At 37.5% G+C, this 18,399-nt stretch overlaps 3 protein-coding genes across 6 annotated transcripts; 1 reads left to right on the forward strand and 2 right to left on the reverse strand.

Moving 5' to 3' along the window:
• Positions 1-1,917: 1,917 nt before the first annotated feature.
• On the forward strand, positions 1,918-4,077 carry LOC130997664 (protein IN2-1 homolog B-like). 4 transcript variants are annotated; one of them, XR_009093143.1, is made up of 12 exons: positions 2,014-2,150; positions 2,295-2,372; positions 2,527-2,587; positions 2,659-2,745; positions 2,911-3,009; positions 3,085-3,187; positions 3,265-3,341; positions 3,475-3,582; positions 3,671-3,751; positions 3,833-3,886; positions 3,930-3,973; positions 4,008-4,077. XR_009093143.1 is itself a non-coding variant. In XM_057923072.1 (11 exons), exons 1-10 carry the CDS (start codon positions 2,134-2,136, stop codon positions 3,842-3,844), a joined length of 723 nt encoding a protein of 240 aa, XP_057779055.1. In that variant the 5' UTR covers positions 2,014-2,133; the 3' UTR covers positions 3,845-3,886; positions 3,930-4,077. The 4 variants fall into 4 exon arrangements, 3 of the variants coding, with proteins under 3 accessions (XP_057779054.1, XP_057779053.1, XP_057779055.1); XM_057923072.1 differs by having other exon boundaries at positions 3,930-4,077; XM_057923071.1 differs by having other exon boundaries at positions 1,918-2,150; positions 3,833-4,077.
• Positions 4,078-4,270: 193 nt separating this feature from the next.
• LOC130997648 (probable serine/threonine-protein kinase PBL7) lies at positions 4,271-7,520 on the reverse strand. Its single transcript, XM_057923042.1, is given in 7 exon segments — positions 4,271-4,913; positions 5,001-5,036; positions 5,039-5,140; positions 5,142-5,395; positions 5,471-5,660; positions 5,763-5,929; positions 7,149-7,520. Coding segments are annotated over 7 exon segments (1,164 nt in total). The 5' UTR covers positions 7,237-7,520; the 3' UTR covers positions 4,271-4,586.
• Positions 7,521-8,031: 511 nt separating this feature from the next.
• On the reverse strand, positions 8,032-11,392 carry LOC130997683 (WRKY transcription factor 44-like). Its single transcript, XM_057923095.1, is given in 8 exon segments — positions 8,032-8,458; positions 8,776-8,879; positions 8,881-8,935; positions 9,075-9,571; positions 9,573-9,759; positions 9,955-10,085; positions 10,186-10,446; positions 10,448-11,392. Coding segments are annotated over 8 exon segments (1,551 nt in total). The 5' UTR covers positions 10,544-11,392; the 3' UTR covers positions 8,032-8,238.
• Between the last annotated feature and the right edge of the window lie 7,007 nt (positions 11,393-18,399).

Here is an 18,399-nt window from a genome sequence, read left to right on the forward strand (position 1 = left end):
AAAATAAAGCTCGAGTAATTTAATAGATCTTGATCGTAGGATGGAAATGATCCATGGTTGGAATTAGTTCCTAGTTCTCACAAAAAGTTAGAGTTCTCATAGGATCCTCTCCCTATATATATTCACACAACCCAACCAAATTATTAAAATCAAATTTCCTTCACACGTGCATTTGCTTGTTCTTCGGTTATAATCATCCACCCTAATCTAAGATGTCATCAAATTGAAAACTTTGTTAACATTTCAGGTCATAGTTCTGATCCTCTCGATTTCACTAAATCATCTGATGAATTGCATGAACGTCTTTTATTATAAAATCGATGAATTGACTTCATAATTGATGAAGTGGTATTTCATATATCAATTTTACTCTTATAACCTATAAATAATATTGACAAAGTAATACAATAATTTATTGAACAGACTTGAAGAGAGCCATGAAAATGTGTTCGAATAATACTTTTTAGACGATTTAAATATCAAATATATACTTTAGAATTTTTTTGAATAAGGCTTCACATGCAAAAGCCACTATTAAAAAAATATTGAAATTGTTGGCCCAAATTAAGCTCATTCCCTGGCAGCTCATTACCCTCATTCAATCTAGAATTGGTAGACCATCTCTTGAGTTAAAAGTGCAGCCCTAACTGCTGCATTCCTTGAGACGAAATTGGGAACCCTAGCTGCCTCCTTCCTCCTAGTTCTCTTTTCCATTCTCTCTCTGCGTTTTTGTGTGAAAGAGAAAAGCTTTGTCTATCTCTTTACCACACCTCTTGTCATCTTTGTATTTTGGTCAAAGTGTGAATAAGCTTAGTGCTTGTGTGTCTTCTTCGTCCGACTTAAGCTATCTCTGCGTGTGTTAGCTGAAGTGAAGTTGAGGGTGAACTTGGCAGTGGAGTTGTTGGAACATGGTGTTGCCGGAGGAGGACTGCATTTAGGTTTGAGAGAGACCGAGATCTGAGCCGAGAAGACAATTGCTGCTGCGTCGTCTCTATCAGCTATTGCTGCATCGTTTTTCGGACAATTGCTGCTGCTCCGTTTTCGGCTGCCCCCTTTCTTCTATCCCTCTTAGTTTTACTCTATGTTACAGCTGCACACTCTAACTTCTTTCTCTTGGTGCTTTTTTTGTGTGCAGGAGGTTAAAGAACACGTCTAGCTTGAACGATCAGTGAGCTAACGTGTGCGTGGTCTACGCGAGAGCTCCGTTTGCAGCTGAGCTTTGGGAAAAAAACTAAAATTAAGCTTTGACGTGTTCTCACAGTGAATCGATGGCGAGACGAACAAAAAATAATGAACAAATTCATTAAATTGAAGTTTATATTCGATTTAAAAATATACTGCAATTACTTGGACAAATACACATTGGATAAAATTTCAGTAGCATCACATCACATTCACATAAACTAGAACTTTATACAGATGTCAAATGTTGATTAAGACCTAAATTATAGGGAATGAGATTCAGTGTACTACACTTTATGTCTTATTTTGTGTCTCACTTTCAATTTTATTTAATTTTTTATATATTTTTTCTTCAATTTCAACTTTATATGATTTAGTTTAATTTTGTGCTTATTAACTAAGGTTTATTCCATCAATCTAGGGTATATAATTATTTTTTATCATTTAATTTTACTTTTATTAGCTAATAATAGGTTGATAAATTCAAAGTTATGTATGTACTTTCTAAAAAATTTAATTTTTTGAAATAAAAATTTTCAAAAAATTAAATATAATTCATAGTATTATAATAAGTTTTGTTTTTATAAAAAATATTTTTAAAATAATAGATATAAGCATGAGATATTGTGGGACACTGGATCTCTTCCCAAATTATAGCCCCTAAAAAAATTGGTAAGGACAGCCGCAATCAGTAATAAATTACTACTAGTACTTAACTAGAATCTGATAATCTTTAATCTCTATTCTTTTTTGCGGGTGGAAGAAGGCATGACGCATTAAACACGTGATTACAGTTGAATTTTTGTTTTTTGTTTTTTTAGTTGGGGACATTAGAGTTGAAATTTTAATCTTACATAACTCGCAGTCACAGTTCGTTGCCTATATTAGTACTTATAAAAATTTATAATTATAATTGTTGGTGAATTATCAGCACTCACTCCACTGACAACTATGGCCGCCGCAGCAGCGTAAGATCTCCGTCCCGATTAATCGGAGATTTTCATATTAATCTCGCCCTTTCGAATTGAAGTTTGTTACCCACCACTAACTGCGATAAACTTCAAATCTGTATGATGATTTTGATCGATTATTATCTGCCTGCAAAATTTCAGTAGCGTGCAAGAAGTTCTTCCGCCCCTCTTCAATTCAACTTCTCTTCATCCACCACCACTCTTCGATGGAACCACTAGGTGCCTCTCTCTCTCTCTCTCTCTCTCTCTCTCTCTCTAATTTACACACGCATACAAACAGATATGGTATGGATAAGAAGGATCATAGATTCTGTTTTTGCAGTTTGATCTGAAAAAAATTTAGCCTAATTTTTTCTTCCCCTCTTTATTTAAGGTTATACGTGTTTTACGAGTGCCCCTTTTGCCAGCGTGTGTTGATTGTGAGGAACTACAAGGTCTGTTGATTTATTTATCATATTCTCTGCTTTGACTGAATTTCATGAGGTTTTGTTTTTTTGATTGCCAGGGTTTGCAAGATCAGATCAAGCTTGTTGGTATCGATCTTGCAGATAAACCTGCTTGGTATAAGGAAAAAGTATATCCAGAAAACAAGGTATTCGTCATCATTCACACCATTAATTCAATAAATTAGCATTATCTGCATATATTCAGTTCAAACTCAGTTTCTCTCTTTGTAATCTTACAAGCAAGAATGATACCTTTTTCTTTTACTCTCAACTCACATATTTGCTGTCGAAATATATAAAATATTCTTCAGTTGCCATCATTGGAGCACGATGGCAAAATCATTGGAGAAAGCATGGATTTGATCAGATACTTGGACACTAACTTCGACGGACCACCTCTGTTACCAGATGTAATTAAGATACACAAAGCTGCTCTCCTCCTTCTCTTTGCATTTCTGCAACAATCTCATCATACTTTGTTACAGGATCACGAGAAGCTCAAGTTTGCAGACGAGATGATTGCTTACTTGGACACGTTCCTAAAGAACGTGTTCACATCATTCAAACAAGATCCTGTGAAAGAAGCTGGTCAGTCTGAGACATTGTTGTTCTTCCTATGCAGTTTTATTAAGCTTTAACTGTATTTTTTGATTAATATGTATCAGGTGCTGAATTTGACTACTTGGAAGCATCACTTGCAAAATTTGAGGATGGGCCATTCTTTCTGAGCCAATTTAGCCAAGTAAGTTGTGAAGTTAAACCAAGACTACATCTCAACTCAATCAATCGTTGTGTGTAACTTTAGCTTTTGCCTATTCACACATTGTTCAGATTTTCGTCGTGCTATTTCATGCTAAACTTGTCGTGTGATTTAGGTGGATGCTGCTTATGTTCCATTTATCGAAAGGTTTCAGATCTATCTAAAGGAAGTGTTCAAGTATGATATAACACCAGGCAGGCCGAGGGTAGCTGCATATATAGAGGTCTTTATGTCTTTAGCTAAGATGGTTTTATCCATCTTCATATGTTTGCCTACTCTCTTTACATAATAAACTTGATTCTGATATGCAGGAACTGAACAAGATTGATGCATACAAGCCAACCAAGTGTGATCCTAACTGGCTCATCCAGTTCTACAACAAACGATTCATGGTACTTTCCCTTTCTAAACAAGATTTACAACCATCCCACTGAAGTTTGCTTAACTTTGCATGTTTTCCCTCTCCTCCGCAGAAATCGAGTTAAATCCGGTGCTGATATCCTGCAACAAGTCGACGTTTTCTACGTTTGGTTTACTAATCCGGTGTTCACTGGTTTACTAATAGACCTCATATAAGGCAATATTCCATCGTGTATTCGTGTTTGTTATAAGTCTATTGTGTATTCGTGTTTGTTATAACTTATAAGTTATTGTAAATTGATGAACACTACTACATACAGTGACCAATAATGTTGTGTGTATCCTCTTATTTTCTTCAGCTTTTAGTGCCTCTTTGCAGTCTTAATTTGTTGGTTTTTTTACAGTAACCCATTACAAAAATTAAAATTCAAGAAAGATGAACTATATACAATTTCTTATTTCATCTGAGGAATTTTATACACCGTTGAGCTGTCGAGCGCCAATATTTTTCTTCACAAGTTAAGAGTACCAAGAATGAGTAGACAACGGCGTTATTATAAATTCTTAAATAAAATTTATTCACAAAACTGTCGTAGCAATCCAATTCTATAACATCACGTCACTCACTCATTATACACTATCATCGTCTGTTGTACAGTTCAGATATAATAGCTATGTACATTCTGTAACTGTACAAAAACCAGTCGCCTATAATGTTGTACACAATAATCCGAAACGAATAAATACCCCCTACGAAGAAGACGACAATGCAACGACACTGAATAATCCAGACAGCACGAAATCCATGTCCGACTTCACAATAGAATTCCCGGGAAAAAATTATTTAAAGAAGTAATAGCACAAACCTCAGAAACGGTTGTCAGTTTGTTCTCTTCTGGGGCGAACGCCTCCATCAATTCGTTTCTTATCAGCTTTCCCTTTTGTCCTAGGAGGAGTGCAAGGTTTCCAGAGAGGGTTCTGAGGGGGATGTGTTTCAGAGTCATACTTCTGCGAAGACAGATATGTCAGAGCCGTGACAACATCTGCAATCATGGGCCGCAGGTTGGGCTGCTCCTGAACGCACATTGCTGCAATGGCGAGAGCTTGGTACAGGCCTCTCGTTGGGTATTGACCTTGGAGCGCAGGATCAGCAATCTGCGGGAATTTCCTCTTGTCCTTGAACAACGGCCTTGCCTGTAAAAATAACGAAGATCAGCCATTGTCAAAGGGACTCAACTCAAGCAACTAAAACAAGAAAATAGTACATAGTGACAAACTTACCCATACGACAAGATTGTGCTCAGTTCCCATTTTTTGTAATTGTCAACGGCTTTCCTGCCTGATATGATCTCGAGAAGAACTACACCAAAACTATAGACATCTGACTTGAGAGTCAGCTGGCCAGTCATTGCATATTCAGGGTGCACAGTATCCATAGGTACCCATGACCCTCGTGGATACGTGTGTGTTATCCCCAACGGGTCCAAGTTTGGCCAAACCAAAATCAGATAGCTTCGGATGATAGCCCTCACCGAGCAAAATATTGGAGCATTTTAGATCACGATAAATGACAGGAGGGCTAGCTTTGTCATGTAAATACTCCAATCCTCTTGCCGCTCCAGCAGCAATTTTCATCCTTGTGTTCCAATCAAGTATTGCCTTATCGGGCATTGGATCTGCACAGTAATAGTCCAGATCATTAGCACTACCATAGCAGTGCCAAGTAGTTTGGCAAAGTTTATGTAACATACCATGAAGATGGTCCTCCAAAGACCCTAGCTCCATATATTCGTAAACTAGAAGCCTCTGATCTCCATCAGCACAGTATCCAATTAGATTGACAAGGTTAGGGTGGTCGAGCAGACTCAGCATCAATACTTCAACAAGAAATTCCCTGTTTCCTTGCAAGCCATTCCGATCAAGTTGCTTGATTGCAACAACCTACAAAATGTGTGGTATAAACTCAACAAAATAACTCAAAAACCAATTAAAGGTAAAACAATTGAAATAGGAAAAAAGATGCCTAGAACTAATGTTGCGTACTTGATTGGAGCCTTCCAGCTGTCCTTTATACACCCTGCCAAAGCCTCCCTCCCCTATAAAAGATTCGCCACGGAAATTTTTTGTAGCAGCTGCCATTTCACGGAAAGTGAAAGTCCTGGCTGCGATTTTATTGGAGGATCCATCTTTGGAGGCATCTTGGGGTTTACCTTAAAGACCAAACAAGATAAATACTAGGTCAAGAATGATATACTAATACCAAACAAGAAAATATATCGAAAGATATATAACTAAGTATGTTACTTTAAATAGGTTGAAGTACAGCAACAGCACAAAATAAGTGCTTTTCAAGATAAGGATTAGTTGTTTCATGCAATAACCTGTGTGGTGGGGTTAGAGCTCACTTTTTTTTTCGAAAGAGAAATTACTTTGCCAAATTTACTTCTCCTTCTTCCACCAAATACTTACAAAGCAGTTAGAGCTCACTTTCTCGAAAGAGAGTAAGTCTTCATTGCCACTTGGTCGGTAGGAGCGCAAACAGAAGTACTCTTCAAATTTCAAAGAATGCAATAAGGTGTCATAGCTAACTCGCTTGACAATATGGTGCTCTAGAGTAAACAGTAAATCTCGTTTCAGTTACACCATCAACTGGGTGCCAGTTTGTTCTCTACCAGACCGTGTCAAGCACATTAGTTGATTCAATAATAACAATTTCCTTGTACTCATTATTAACATCTTTCTCTGGTGCCTTATAACAGAAAGTAACAGCTTTATCACATTCACCAGACCTGCATAACATTCTTTCCCGGGATTTTAGTTAATCTTCAATATTCTATGGCCAACACAGTTCAAAAATTTCAAGCCATTAAACAAGCTTAAGGTTTGTATCGCCTTCCATTATCCACCATGCGTGTAATGATTAAATGAACTCGCGCTAATATCAAGTTATCGGCCTTCAAATTTAAGAAAGTGATTCATCTTGATATCCACATTTCAAATTATAAGCTTACCCCAAATAATCTAGTGTAGAAACGTTGTCCCTAGCATTAAGTGAAGTTTGGTGGTCAAATCAAAGATGTTAACAGAACAAGAAAACCTCCCAATAAACCTTCGTCTTCTTCTCCATAACAAAATTGTTTCCAAACCGCAACACAACGACAGCCACATCATAGAGCAGTTAAAAATCCGAACTCCTACAAGGTCTATCAAGAATTACACAGAACTCCATAACCCCTCAAAGGATTGTTTCAAATTACATAATCGAAAAGGAAAAGCGTGAACATATTTGCAGAGCTCCCACATAATCTAAAACATTCAGAAGAGTTGACAGATTTCAAACTTCAAAGTAACCCTTAATTTCAAACAGGTAAAAAAAAAAGTCAAATCTTTATATAAGTAATCAATTAAACGAAATAATGAAAGCCCTACCTGAAGAGGGCTCGACTGGATCGAGTGACCTATTCTTCTTCTTCTTCAGCTTTTCCTTTGATTGTCCCGAGCATGGGAACCATCCCATTTGTTGCTCTCTGTCTCTCTCTCTCTCACACACACACCAGACGCAGACGCAGACGCACACGCAGACGCAGAGTTGAGAGTTTCTGCGTTGGCTGAGCCGCTGAGGGCTGCAGCCTGCAATGCGACGTTGAAGGAGATAGTGGCAGTAAAACAACTGCTAAGAGAGAAACCGAGAGAGAGAGAGGCGCTATCAATCAGTAATTCAGTAGTTCTATAAAAATCAGTAATTCAGTATACCTTCTTATTGTCTTTTTCTTTTGTGAGATAAATAAATAATTTATCAGCGTTGGTTAGAATTTTTAAATTTAGCAATTAATTTTATTTCTTATTTATGGCTGTCATTTATGTGAGGCGACTGTCGGATCTCTGCCCACAACTTTAAAGCATCATTACTGTACAGAATTGAGATTAGTGCGAGCCCAGTAATGGCGTCCACATCCCAATACATAATTTTTGTATACTACAAGATACTATATACCTTGTATTAGTAATAAATTAATCGATTTATTCACAAATTATAATTAATAGCATAAATTTTATCAAATAATTAAATAAATATATAAGCAATCACTTGAACCAATCATCTCTTGGCAAGAGAGAAAACTTGAAGAAAATGATGAAATGCAGAATGATGAACCAATCATCTCTTGCAATTCACTACTTTAGTTCAACAAGTTTAATTGGTGGACCAATCATCGCTTAATTGTTGCGCACAAGCTTTCCCCAAAAAGAATTCAATGCAGCCAAAGATAATTCACCAGTCTCCATCTCCAAAAAAGGAATGAAACACAGAATAGGAAAGCCAATGATCTAAGATTTGATCAAATTTTTAAATTGCAGAGAATGATGAAATGCAGAATTACAATAAGTTACATCCCAGTTATCATGCCTCCTCATCACTACAAACAATTGGATCCTGAAATAGTGTATAAGGATGAATGCATTGGTTCAATCAAAATCTTTCTAGTATTATTTGATGTTACTCAGCGCAAAATTGTAGCAGCTAAGTGTTGGAGGCTTGATAGCCTGCAATCATCTGTTTTTGGAATGGATGGTTCAGTTCTTGGTACTTGTCCTTGGATGCCTCTGCATTTGCACCTTTTATTGGCATGGCATGGTTGTGCTTGCCCTCGTATGTCGTTATGAAGGTGCCCGGATCTTCAGACGTTCTCTCTACGTACTTCCTCACGTTGCAGTCGGGGTTGGTGCATCTGTAGTAACTCCTGCAGAATCATTCATGCCATGACAGGATTACTAGCAAAATCATTCATATCATGACAATGGAATTAACTATGAGCTTTGTAAATGGACTGCTCATATTTCTCTTTTAACTATCACTAATCTAGAAACTCTAGTAGTTTGGTCATCCCATGCATAATCTCAACAGTCAAGAATTCTTCAACAGGTTCCCATGGAATATGATTCAGACAAAAATATCTTTCGAATGCCTCATCAAGGAAAAGTTTTAGCCAGTTCAATGCATTTATATTATGAATGCTGAAAGAAATGGAACCAAGAAAAAAGCATATTTAGTACTAACCTAGGGTACATCTTTCCCTTCACTACTTTTTGGCCGTACTTCCTCCAGCGAAATCCATCCCCGATTATGCCAGAATCAGTATGGTTCTGAACGACAATTTGAGGGGTCGGATGAGGCTTCCCCTGCCATGCTTGCTCTGGGTAATTGGTTGGTGGATCTCCTAGAAAAATGAAGAACAGCTTGAGAAGGCCAAGTCGTCTGGAACTGCATCTTCTGGTGATTTGTATCTTATAATGCATCTCTAATATGAAGCTACACAAAATACCAATCTTTAAACAGGGAAAAGAAAAACTATTTACGTTCTTTTGTTTCTGAAGTCACCACCTTCTGCCTCGACAAATCCACCAACTTCCTCACATTCGCCCAGCGAATTATTGGACACTGAGGGGCCGGCATTGCATGCTGCAGATGCAACGGTATAATTGATTGGTGGAATACAGGAAAAAGTTGATTGGTTAGACGATGCAGTTAGATCCTGATTTTCTGATCTCCCTTGATGAGCTTTCACTGCCTCAGCTTGTTGATTTATCAAATGACTTTGCAGCTCTTTCCGAGTGGCATCATATGCCGGTTTCTGCACGTGTCCATCTGATGGAGTGTGATTAGGTGGCTGGGGTTTTAAGTGGTTGTGCTCACCCTTGTAAACTATCTCTGCAATCTTACCATCAACCGTTCTTTCTACCTTCTTTTTCACAGGACAGTTCGGGTATGTACACTTGTAGTAACTTCGAGGATACTCACTTCCTTTAACCTGTTTCTGTCCATATTTACGCCAATTGTGTCCATCATATGAAGGTCCGATCCCTGATATTTGCAGGGATCGAGGATTTGGTTTCATCAGCATGATTTTCTACTGGAGTAGTTGCCCTCTGCTCCGACTGCGTGGGGAAATCAGGATGGACCTCTAATGTGGCGCCGGATTGCTGAGTAACTTGATTTGATGACTGTATTCTATCAGCAACCTCTTGTGTAGGAGAAATACCTGTTACCCTTCTACATGATCGAAACGGACTACATCAAGATCTTGATAAGAAAGCATGGATAAAACATGTATACAAAAGCCTTTTCACAATGGAAAACAAACCTGACTAGAATTGTGTTTTCTTAGAAGGCTGAAGGCCTAGTTGATAAAAGAGTAATTTACGGGGGTCTCACAAATTATAATATACCATAGTTTATGTACTAACCAAATTTGACAACTGAGAAACCGTTGTCCTTGAAACAAGCTTAGCTATTGGCTTGTAGACCACATTGCATGCGACGTTAGATTCTAGGGCCCTCTTGGTTGGATGGCTAGCTGCAGCCTCAGCCTGCAATCATTATATATATTTAAGAAACAACAAAGATTATGGAAGTTCGCACAATACGTAAACAGAAAGAAGTCTTCGATGAATAACCACTTCGGTCCACTCCAACCAAATCAATAGCGCTGTCGGGCTTAAAGCGCACTGTCGTTGGTCTTATGACTGCACCAGCAGTTTCAGTAAAAGCAGCAGGTGGAGAAGCATCAGTTGCAGCAGAGAGAAGGTCTGATAAGGATTTCAGATTTGAGAAATGAGGTCTACATGCAACTGGCTTGGCTATTACAATTTTCTCTTTCTCCTTGATTTCCATCATGACAGTAGCAACTGCTATAGTCTCCTGAAAAAATAATGTCATAAGTGGGATTGCAAAGTATAATATCCTCATCTGAACTTATGAGAAGCAGATTATGGAGCTCCATTTTCATCAGTTTTGAGATAAGATTAAAACGAGAATCATCATGCATCCATCATGTTCATTGACAAGGTGAGAACATGTTTATAGACAAGAGAAACGAGAGACAAGATTCCAAATCCATTTTGTCTAAAGAACATTAAGAAGAAATTAGTGCACGGAAGCATCTTGACTGAAGCATACGCAATTGCCTTGCAGTGCTGTTTCATGAAAAACTCAACGAACAAGCATTTCAGACACCTCTAATTTACATTGTTCTTGTAGTTCTCGTTTCATTAGATTCAGGAGGTAGCATATACATCAGTTAGAGCCAAAAAAATAACCAAATTTCTATTGACCCTAACGAGTAAATTCAGACATTTGCATTTCAGAGAAAACTGATGAATATGGTAGCATAAATCATGGCTTAGCGAAGGAGAAGGGCTAATATCCAGGAGCTTATACGCAGCACAATGCGACATATCGACAGAAAATCTTGAAATTCAATAATGTAAAGCTGCCACATTGACGAATGGCAAGCTCGATATCTTGATTAAAATTTATGCCATTTTGCTTCAAGGCTACATCCTAAATGAAAATGCCCATTCCCCATCCCTTCATAGGTTGTTTGTTTTGGAATAAGTAATAGTGATCACTGATCAGTGATGCTACAACAATAAACTAGTTAGACCAATTTGGATAATATATTTTACCATTATCAGCTTCCTGAGCCCATCATTTCAAGCCATTTTCACATTAATGAACAATAATAGAAACACACAAACGACAACCTTTAGTAAATGTACTATTTTCACTGCCCATTCAAATGAAGAAAAAGGTGTCATTGGCCTTTCGGATCTCTAAGGATCTAACAAATTAACAGCCCTAAGAATCATCGTCAAGAGCAGATACATGACTCCTTGATACATAATTCTCTGCCACAAGCTATAGAATGGCAAATGCATGACTTACAGGTAAAATTCGAGAGCCAATCTGCATCCATTCTCATCACTGAATGTTAAAACTGCATACAAATATCAAGGTCAGATATTTCAAAAAGTAAAATTAAAAACAAGGAAAATTATTGGAAGCATTTCCAATAATCCAGCACATAGATTGAATTTTAAAAAAGATAACTTTGTATAGAACCTTTTCTGCTCTCCTTTGGGGTTAGAAGGATAACTAAGATCAAGCTGAACAGAAGGGAACACCAACTGCCCACCCCAACGAAATATGGAGGGGAAAAAAGAGAGGAAAAAAAAAACAAGGAAAAGAAACAATCTCTCTCTCTCTCAAAAGAAGAAGCCTTTTCCTTTCAAATTTGCTTCTTTGAAAAATCTACCCTTACACTAACGACAAAAGAGGAGCATAGTTTTGAGCGGCTAATTAGAAGTGTAGAACACCATTTTCTGGTAAAAAGGAAGATTAATGGAGGCAGTGGGGAAGGCGAAGCAGAGGTGATTTTGGTGGGTGGGTCAACTAACTGTCTCCCCTTTCCTTTTATGACACTTGCTCACCTCAACTTCTTTCTTCAATAAATTTCCATTCTCTTCATTTTTAGCATTTCATTTTTACTTTTTTTTTACAATGAAACTATAAATATTACTTCATCAGACCCATTTCACTTGACCTATTTTTCCTTTTGGATCGTTCCACTTAACTTTGCCTATTTTGCTTTTTCAATAATAAATTTTTATTACGAAAGATATGGATTCGTATATTTATACTATAAGTCTATAATCTTACTTTTTTTAATAATCATTTCAAAAAGAACTAGGCTCATTGAAGAGAATTGAGGTGAGACAGACAAAGTAACATTGAATGTGAATGCGGAGCATCAAAATTGTGGATAGAGAGGATCTATCTACCAACAACTAAAAGTGTAATTTAGTTGAGTTGACTTAATTATTTTTTAACTTTAAATTTAATTTGTTTATTGTTCGGGGAAAGTTTCATCTAAATAAATTTGATAAATTCAAAACTCGCCAACTTATTCAAATTTAATCAAAACTTTATTTATTCTATGTTTATATTTAACAGGTTTATAAAGAAGCATTCGATTTGATGGATGAGCAGATAAAATTGAGATTAAATAATTAATTCAACTTTGAGATGATAAATAATTATTTAATTGCATCATTAGAATGTACTAGGATTTATCGTAATAGATTATTTCCTCTTCGTTTAAAAAAAAATCACATGCAAATTAATAATTAGTGAGATACTTTGTATTATGGATTTTAAGTCTATTAAATTATATGACTCTCTCTCCCTCTCCCTCTCTCCCTCTCCCTCTCATGGACCATTGCTTTAATTAAACCGGAAGAATGGTAGTTGAATTTTGAAACGGGACCCAAACCGCACGTGCTAAAACCACCCACCAAGTTATAAATATTACTCTCCTTGTACAAAGAGTATATAATAATATTAAGTTCAACATGAATTTTAATAAATAATTGATAAATATATATTTTAGTGGATAAAGAGTCTAATCATGTGAAAATAAGTGATGACGGTGAATTGAATATGAGCTAAAATAGTTTTTTTAATAAATAAATGATATTTATAAAGTTAAAACATAAGAAAATAATATGAATTTATGTCCTAAAGGAAAAATGAGGCACGATTATTGATCCTTTAAAAAAAAAGATAAGAAAAAATATGAATTTATGTTTAAAAAGTTTACTTTTTTATGAACATCAAATAAAATAATTATTGAATATTCTTTGTGGATAACATTTTGACACCCTCCATGCCGCAAGAGTCTTTAATGCCACGTATTTTTATTTTGGAGTTGGGTCCATATTATGAGTATTATTTCATTGAGAAGTCGGCAACCATATACAAAAACTCACCTATATATATTTTTATATTTTTTAAGAAGAATTAATAATGGGATGATTCTATTCATAGCCCCCATTTTGCTCATTGTAGCCTCTTTTTAAAATTATAATTAAAAATAATTGTAAATTTACAATTTTACTCCTTTCGAACCACAAGTCTACTGGAGTTTTCTTCTAATTTTATCCAATTCATTTGTCTTCATTCAGTATGAAGTTGAGAGCCGTTGGGGCTGGCCGCCTCCGACATGAAATTTAGAGCCGCTGGGTCGGCCGCCTCCTCCACCCGCCAGGTATTGTGAGTGGAATCACAGGAGAAGCAAAACCCCAAGCAAAACTATCAATATGCAGGTCAGATCGGAGGAACATTGAAACGGTCAGATCGAAGGGGAATTGCAGGAGAAGAATGAAGGGGCTATATGCAATAATTAAATGTCATCGTCTTCATAGATTTCGATATCGATTTCTTCCCGTCGTTGGCTCGCCGGCCTCCGGCACCCTTGATTGGGGTTGCATTTGCAACTTACGTCGCTGGATTGAGGTTTGTGTGAGGTATTGGGTTTGAAAATTTGATGGTGATGATGATGTCGTCGAAGGCCATGGAAGAGAGCCTTCTTGGGCCCTTGGCGCTGCAGACCTACCCCTTGCGGAGGGGCTGCTGGCAGAGAGACGCGACGACGATATGGGCATCTTTCGAATCGTACTACTGTTTTGGGGGTACCTGTTTATAAGAATATTGGTTATAGCATTGCACCGTAAGGCACTCCATGCTTGTGCTAGAGAGTGCCTTAATGAAGGGCCCCACCTAAGACAACCCCTCTCCAATGCATGTGTCTTAGGTAGCGTGCTTAAACCCCCAAATTCTATTACCACTTTTTTAAATTTCTAATTTCATTAAAATAAAAAAGGGTTCAAAATTAAATAAATAAAATTAATTACGAACGATAATAAAAAAAATTAGCATAATTTCCTAATTAAGGGGTTTAGTCACCCTTGACTAAGGGGGTTTTGCAAGGCTACTACTTCAGGGCTAACTGCACGGTCCTTTTTTAATTAACTTCAATCATCTCTCATCCCCTCTTTCTCTCTCGGTCACTGCACCGCCGCTAACGGTGGTTGAATCACCAAGTTGTAGGATCATCTTTTATCAGCAACACAAACGATTAATCCATCAAATCGACATTATATAGAAATAACGAAATGAGGAGGTTATGATTGTTACATTGTGAGAGGCGTCAAATTTGGCGATGGCGCCGACGCCTTGCCAAACATCACAAACTCGCTAAGCTTCGAGGCGGCAAGCTTGCTTCTGCGGCGTGATTTGGGGGCGACCTTCGCGCTGTCTTTTGTTGAAGCAAAGCACAGAGGACGACCGCAAGTTTGCTAGAGAGCAGCCAGTGGTGATGGAGAGCGTACGCGGCGCTCTTCGTTCGAAATTCGAGTGGTGGAGGCAGGCCGGTGCTAAGGTTCAATCCTTCGTCCTCTTCAGAGGAAAATCGAGCAGGAGACGGCTCTCCGGCTGGGTGCGGCTGCACTGGAGCCATGGATTGGCTGCTTGCCGGCCTTTTAGCAGCGGTGGCGGCGATTTCGCCGTATTTGAGAGAAAGAGGCGACTCCTCATCGAGAAAATCTAGTGTTCGCGATCTGTCATAGATTGAGATAGAGAGCATGTGGTGGGTGTCATTGGCAGTAGGCGGCCGGTTTGCCGGATATCGCGGCGGCGATTTCGGACGGAAGGGGGGAATTAGGGCTCACCCTTGACGTTGAGCGTGTGCAGTCGAGAGAGCTCCAAGGTTTAGGGCCCAGGAGAGAGGGAAAGGGGCAGCGCCCTCGGCCAGCTTTGCCGGAGCTTAAATCAGCAGCGGCGGCGATCAGATTTTGGAGGAGGAGGGCTCCCTGTTTTTTTGTGCGTGACTTTTTGAGAGAAAATAGAGATGAGAGATAATTTTAAAAAAAAAGGAAAATGTGCAGATTAGCCCTTGAAGTAGTAGCCCATGTAGCTAAAACCCCCCTTAGTCACTGTGTGTGCAACTAAACCCCTGAACTCCGAGAAAATGGTGCAAATTCCCCCCTCTGACCTAACGTCGTTAACAGCCGGGTCTCCAGCGCACGCCCCTCTCCTTCGACGCGGATCGACGCGTCCTTCGACCTCCGCGCTGGAGGTGCTCTAAGTGGACGATATAGACGTTAAAGCAATCACAACAGCTGCCAATATAATGAAATATACAACTCATACTTTGCTTCATTTACATGCTTAAGCTTTAAGCACATCACATGTATCTCTCCTAATTTAAACTACATATTGCACGTGTAGTTCTCCACATTTAAACTGACATATATAACACACCAAAATGCACATGTTAATTAACAAAAACTAGCTAACTAGCTAATTACATTTTGCAGAGGGGATATACTCCTATATGACATTGATATTGGACGAAAATATGATAGTCTCTAATTAGCTAATTAAACTCAAAAACTATACTTGATACAAATATATACTCTATTCATTTATAATAAGATCTTATAATCTAATTACAAGTTAGAATGGTCGGGCCGCAGTAACAGATTTAGAGGTATGAAACCTCCACAAAAACTGATAGTCTTTGCTCTGGCAAACCAATTTGACAGCGCTGCAAGAAGCATTCACACACATCTTCTTCCCTTGGGTCTCCCACTCTATCCTCACCGAGCACGTGAACGCCACCATCGATTGCTGCTTCTCCGACTCCACGAACTGCAACGACACCTCCCCACCGATCCTCCTCCGCTTCCCGGTGGCAGCGCAGTTGAGCCAGCATTGTGTGTCTTGTTCATCCTCTTTCCAAAGCTCCGCATTCGCTTGGCCACCGTTGTAAAGTTGCAGAAAGCTTAACTTCTTGGCTGAGGAAAACGATCTAGTATGGGCGACAGCCGACAGGGCGACGCTATGCCAATAAATTAAATAAGGATAAGATAGTAATTTATTAAATAATTTTAATTTTTTTAAACAAAAAGGCTATGAAGAGTAACACGGGGGCTATGAATAGAGTCACCCTTAATAATGTGGTTCTCTTTATCTTTTTATAATGAATTAATCTTTAATTTAATAATTGAAGGAGAAACATCTTATCAATTTAACTGAGATTCATCGTGAAATTCACTTGTATGCTTTTACATAACGTAAATTCATAACATAATATTTTTTTTAATAACGTAAATTCATAACATTATAATTTAAAATTGACCTTTCTCACAAATTGACTCCTTCACCTGCTCTGGACAGAACGACGGCACAGCCGCCGCCGCCGCCGAGCTTTGGTGGCCTGCTCACAAATTGACGGTGACTTAATTAAAATTAGGGTTCTATCGGATTCCTCATTATTAGGGTTCTTATTCAAATCGGCGAGAGTCCTAATTCCACAACCACCGCCTCCACGTCTCGCGCCTCCAGCAGCAGAAGCACCAGCACCAGTTTTAGCGGCGAAGCGGAGGCGATACGGGCGGGACGCAGGTGGAGGCGACGGGGATCGCGAGAGGGAAGGAGACGGCGACAGTGACTCGAAAGGCGAATAGTGAGCATTCAATTGCGCCGTCGGGGAGGACGAACCGGTTGCGGCGGGCTCCACGGGGTTAGCATCGTCTAGGAAGGTGGAGACCACGGCGGAGGGGCGGTGTTCTCTCGCCGGGAAAGGATGCTCGATGGGGAGAGAGAGAGAGAGAGAGAGAGAGAGACCATCTTAATTAAAAAATTTAAACAAATAATTTTTTTAACGGTGACTTAACGGTGTTAAAACGCAGGGGGAAAATTGCTACAATTTTACCACGTTGAGGTAGTAAACAGCGCTTACCCTGACTATGGGGGGCTGTACGCGATAAGGACGCCAACGTTGGGGGGTATTTGGTACTTTACCCTAATTTAAAAGCTTCAACTATCAAGCCAATGTTAAAGGGAAATATTTGAATTTAACTCACTTACTTTACACTAGCATTTGCACCCCGTGCATTTTTATTTGTATTTTTGAATTTATATAAAATCGATATCAACTCAATATCATATTTATAAATATAATAAAAAATAATTTTAATTACTTAGATATATTTTCTTTGAATATTAAAAAAAATCACAATAATAAAAATTGATATTATGTAAAGACAAAAAAATAAGTTGAAAATAAAAATAATTAAAAAATAGATTTATTCAAAGAAAGATGAGAGAGGAGAGAGATTTTTTTTTAAAAATTTTAATCTTTAAATAAATATAACTTTTATACTTCAAATAAAATATTTACATAAAATATATCAAATTAAAGCTCGTGATCTTTAATGTGATGTGCATATTAAATATATTATAATTAAGCGAATTTCATAAATTTTTTTAAAAATAAAATAAAGAAATAAAAAGTTAAAGAAAAAGAATATAAACCTTTTTATAGATTATAGAATTGTAAATAAACTTTTCGTGAGTGGGCTTAAATACTTTAATTAGGACAATGTGATTGAGAGATAGTGGATTTGTGAATGAATCATTTAATTCCTAACCTTCATATTAAAAATATTTTCAAAATTACCATTGAAATCAATTGAAATTGATATAGATAATGTAAATTCATAGCAATATTTAGAATCTTCAACTATCAAGTCCATGGCGGTTAATTTATCAAAAAAAAAAAACTATCAAGTCGATGTTCAAGGGCAATATTGAATTACCCCAAAAGCGACAAAACCCATAACTCAATTTTCATATCATTTTAAAGTCATCTACGAACAGATTATTTCACAAGAAAAATGAATATATTCCATCAAAAAATAAATAAAAAAGAATATGTGCTTTAAATAAAAATATACGAATAGAGATCATTTTAGTTCTTTATACACGAAAACAAAGCAATTCTCAGTGGGATCTTCTTATATTTGTGATATAATTTTACCTTCTACTTTGGGATCAATTTGTGAGAAATTTTAGTCCGTGAAAATTCCAAACATTCGTGTTAATTGGCATTTTTAAAAAAAATCATGTTAAAAATCAACATTAGTCCAGAATTTGTGCATTTACACACCAATAGGCAATAGTAGTTTATCACGTTAATGCGAATGTCACATCAATTTT

Source organism: Salvia miltiorrhiza, chromosome 8 (assembly GCF_028751815.1).
Source record: "Salvia miltiorrhiza cultivar Shanhuang (shh) chromosome 8, IMPLAD_Smil_shh, whole genome shotgun sequence".
Classification (NCBI taxonomy): domain Eukaryota; kingdom Viridiplantae; phylum Streptophyta; class Magnoliopsida; order Lamiales; family Lamiaceae; genus Salvia; species Salvia miltiorrhiza.

Bases quoted from the DNA above. Each gene is read 5' to 3' on its own strand.
- LOC130997664 (XM_057923070.1), top strand. The intron at 2,373-2,526 runs GTGCCTCTCTCT...TCTTTATTTAAG, and splicing joins CTCTTCGATGGAACCACTAG to GTTATACGTGTTTTACGAGT. The intron at 2,746-2,910 runs GTATTCGTCATC...AATATTCTTCAG, and splicing joins AAGTATATCCAGAAAACAAG to TTGCCATCATTGGAGCACGA.